Raw genomic sequence first — 2,673 nt, forward strand, 5'->3', positions numbered from 1 at the left:
GCACAGTGATAAACAGTGTTAGTGAGGAGGTGTGTTACAGTCCAGCAGAGGGCAGCACAGTGATAAACAGTAGAGACAGCACAGTGATAAACAGTGTTAGTGAGGAGGTGTGTTACAGTCCAGCAGAGACAGCACAGTGATAAACAGTGTTAGTGAGGAGGTGTGTTACAGTCCAGCAGAGGCAGCACGACAGTGATAAACAGAGTTAGTGAGGAGGTGTGTTACAGTCCAGCAGAGACAGCACAGTGATAAACAGTGTTAGTGAGGAGGTGTGTTACAGTCCAGCAGAGACAGCACAGTGATAAACAGTGTTAGTGAGGAGGTGTGTTACAGTCCAGCAGAGACAGCACAGTGATAAACAGTGTTAGTGAGGAGGTGTGTTACAGTCCAGCAGAGACAGCACAGTGATAAACAGTGTTAGTGAGGAGGTGTGTTACAGTCCAGCAGAGACAGCACAGTGATAAACAGTGTTAGTGATGAGGTGTGTTACAGTCCAGCAGAGACAGCACAGTGATAAACAGTGTTAGTGATGAGGTGTGTTACAGTCCAGCAGAGGCAGCACAGTGATAAACAGAGTTAGTGAGGAGGTGTGTTACAGTCCAGCAGAGGGCAGCACAGTGATAAACAGTGTTAGTGAGGAGGTGTGTTACAGTCCAGCAGAGACAGCACAGTGATAAACAGTGTTAGTGAGGAGTTAAGTTGTGTAATCACGTCTTTAAGTCATAGATACTTACACTTTACGACTCTTTTGTCTGCAAACCAGCAGAGCGGTGACCCCCACCATCATGACGACAAGGAACATGCCGGCACTGACACCCTCGATCACGCCGCTCAGAGGCTCTGAGGGAGGATACACAACGTTTTTATTTGTGGACATTTATTTGGTTTAAATGAAGACGTTAATGTCTGACGGGCAGCGGACCGGCCTCGGTGACAATGGGTAGTGACAGGTAGGTGTCGCTGTACAGAGGAGAGGCTCTCTGCTGGTCATCAAACAGCTGAGTGAACGCTCGGATGCTGAGCCTGCAGACACACAGAGAAAAGGTATGCCAAATACATCTAAGTTCAAAGTTCAAATGTTTAATCATCATATGCAAAGCCACAGTAGTTATGAAATGAGAATCTGAAGTCCCAGGCTTCTCCAACAATGCAACACAAATATATAGGACAGAAAACTATAAAATAGTGCAGGAAGAAACAGAGTAGAAATAAAATAGTGCAAGAGAATGTTGACAGACTAATGTGCAATTAATGCAGGAAAATTACAATAACCCTCTACCCTAAGTAAAATAGAATAAGATCAGCTAAAACTAGATGTAAAATGATATACTATACAGTAAAATAATGCTCTGCTTATTGTAATAATAGATATGTGAGATACGAACAGATGAATGCTATGGGTTTCTGAAGGCAGAGACCTCAGGGTTTTTAACATCCTTTGGACGCTTGATTATCAGGGTTGGGAGGGTTACTTTAAAAATGGAATCCGTTAAATATACTAGTTACATGTAAGATGATGTAATCAGTAGTAATCAATAGCAATGTAATCTGAGCCAGTCTTTTGTTTTTTGTTAAAATTGCCAAATATTGTCACCTAACCCTGACCTCCTAATCCTGACTACAATTCCCACCAGCCTCTAAAGAGACAGAGAGATGGGTAACCTGTGCGAAAGACTACACAACGTCCAGAAAGAGGATCTAAGATTTGTTTGACTATTCTAAAGGTGGTTTTCTTTGTTAATGTGTGAAAAGTTTATTATTTTATTTTTGATTAAACCCAAGTCGTACATTATGAACACATCAGCGGGAGCCAAGCAAGTGATCACAACTAAGAAAGAAAGTGTAAGGCGTCTAGTGGCCTGTTCATTAAACACATGAGATGGGTACCTATATGCAGTTCTGGGTTTCAGGGGCCCGTCACAGAACTGGCCGGTGCTGCTCTCTGCTGGTTGGACGTCTCTGCGCTGACAGGGCCCGCCCAGGGGAGGCGCCCCCGAGCCCAGAACCAGCTGGAAGCTGTGCTGGCTGCTGTCACTGCAGCTGCTGGGGAAGAAGCCCGTCTGGAAGCTCTTTATGGAACTGTTGAATTTATAATCCCGATAGGAAGGAAGAGGATGCTGCTGCTGAGGCTGCTCGTCTTCATCACCTGCAGAGACACCAGACACAGGGTGATGAAGAGCTGCTCGTCTTCATCACCTGCAGAGAGACCAGACACAGGATGAAGAAGAGCTGCTCGTCTTCATCACCTGCAGAGACACCAGAGCTGCTCCTCTTCATCACCTGCAGAGAGACCAGACACAAGGCGATGAAGAGCTGCTCCTCTTCATCACCTGCAGAGGTCAGCATACAGGGACCAGACCTTCTTTAGGACAGCACACAGGGACCAGACCTTCTGTAGGTCAGCATACAGGGACCAGACCTTCTTAAGGTCAGCATACAGGGACTAGACCTTTTTTAGGTCACTATACAGGGACCAGACCTTCTTAAGGTCAGCATACAGGGACAGACCTTCTTTGTCAGCATACAGGGACCAGACCTTCTTAAGGTCAGCATACAGGGATCAGACCTTCTTTGGGTCAGCATACAGGGACCAGACCTTCTTAAGGTCAGCATATAGGGACCAGACCTTCTTTAGGTCAGCATGATAAACAGAGTTAGTGAGGAGGTGTGTTA

General features: G+C 45.6%; 1 protein-coding gene across 1 annotated transcript; it reads right to left on the bottom strand.

Annotated features, from left to right (window-relative positions):
* Positions 1–734: 734 nt before the first annotated feature.
* LOC104943817 (receptor-type tyrosine-protein phosphatase beta-like) lies at positions 735–2,330 on the bottom strand (the record flags this gene model as incomplete). The annotated part of the gene is made up of 4 exons (XM_010769282.1): positions 735–840; positions 923–1,023; positions 1,888–2,179; positions 2,247–2,330. Coding segments are annotated over 4 exons (583 nt in total), but the record flags the coding sequence as incomplete, so codon positions are not given.
* Positions 2,331–2,673: the final 343 nt, after the last annotated feature.

This window comes from Notothenia coriiceps, unplaced genomic scaffold, assembly GCF_000735185.1.
Source record: "Notothenia coriiceps isolate Sejong01 unplaced genomic scaffold, NC01 NC01_scaffold00006891, whole genome shotgun sequence".
NCBI classification, from domain to species: domain Eukaryota; kingdom Metazoa; phylum Chordata; class Actinopteri; order Perciformes; family Nototheniidae; genus Notothenia; species Notothenia coriiceps.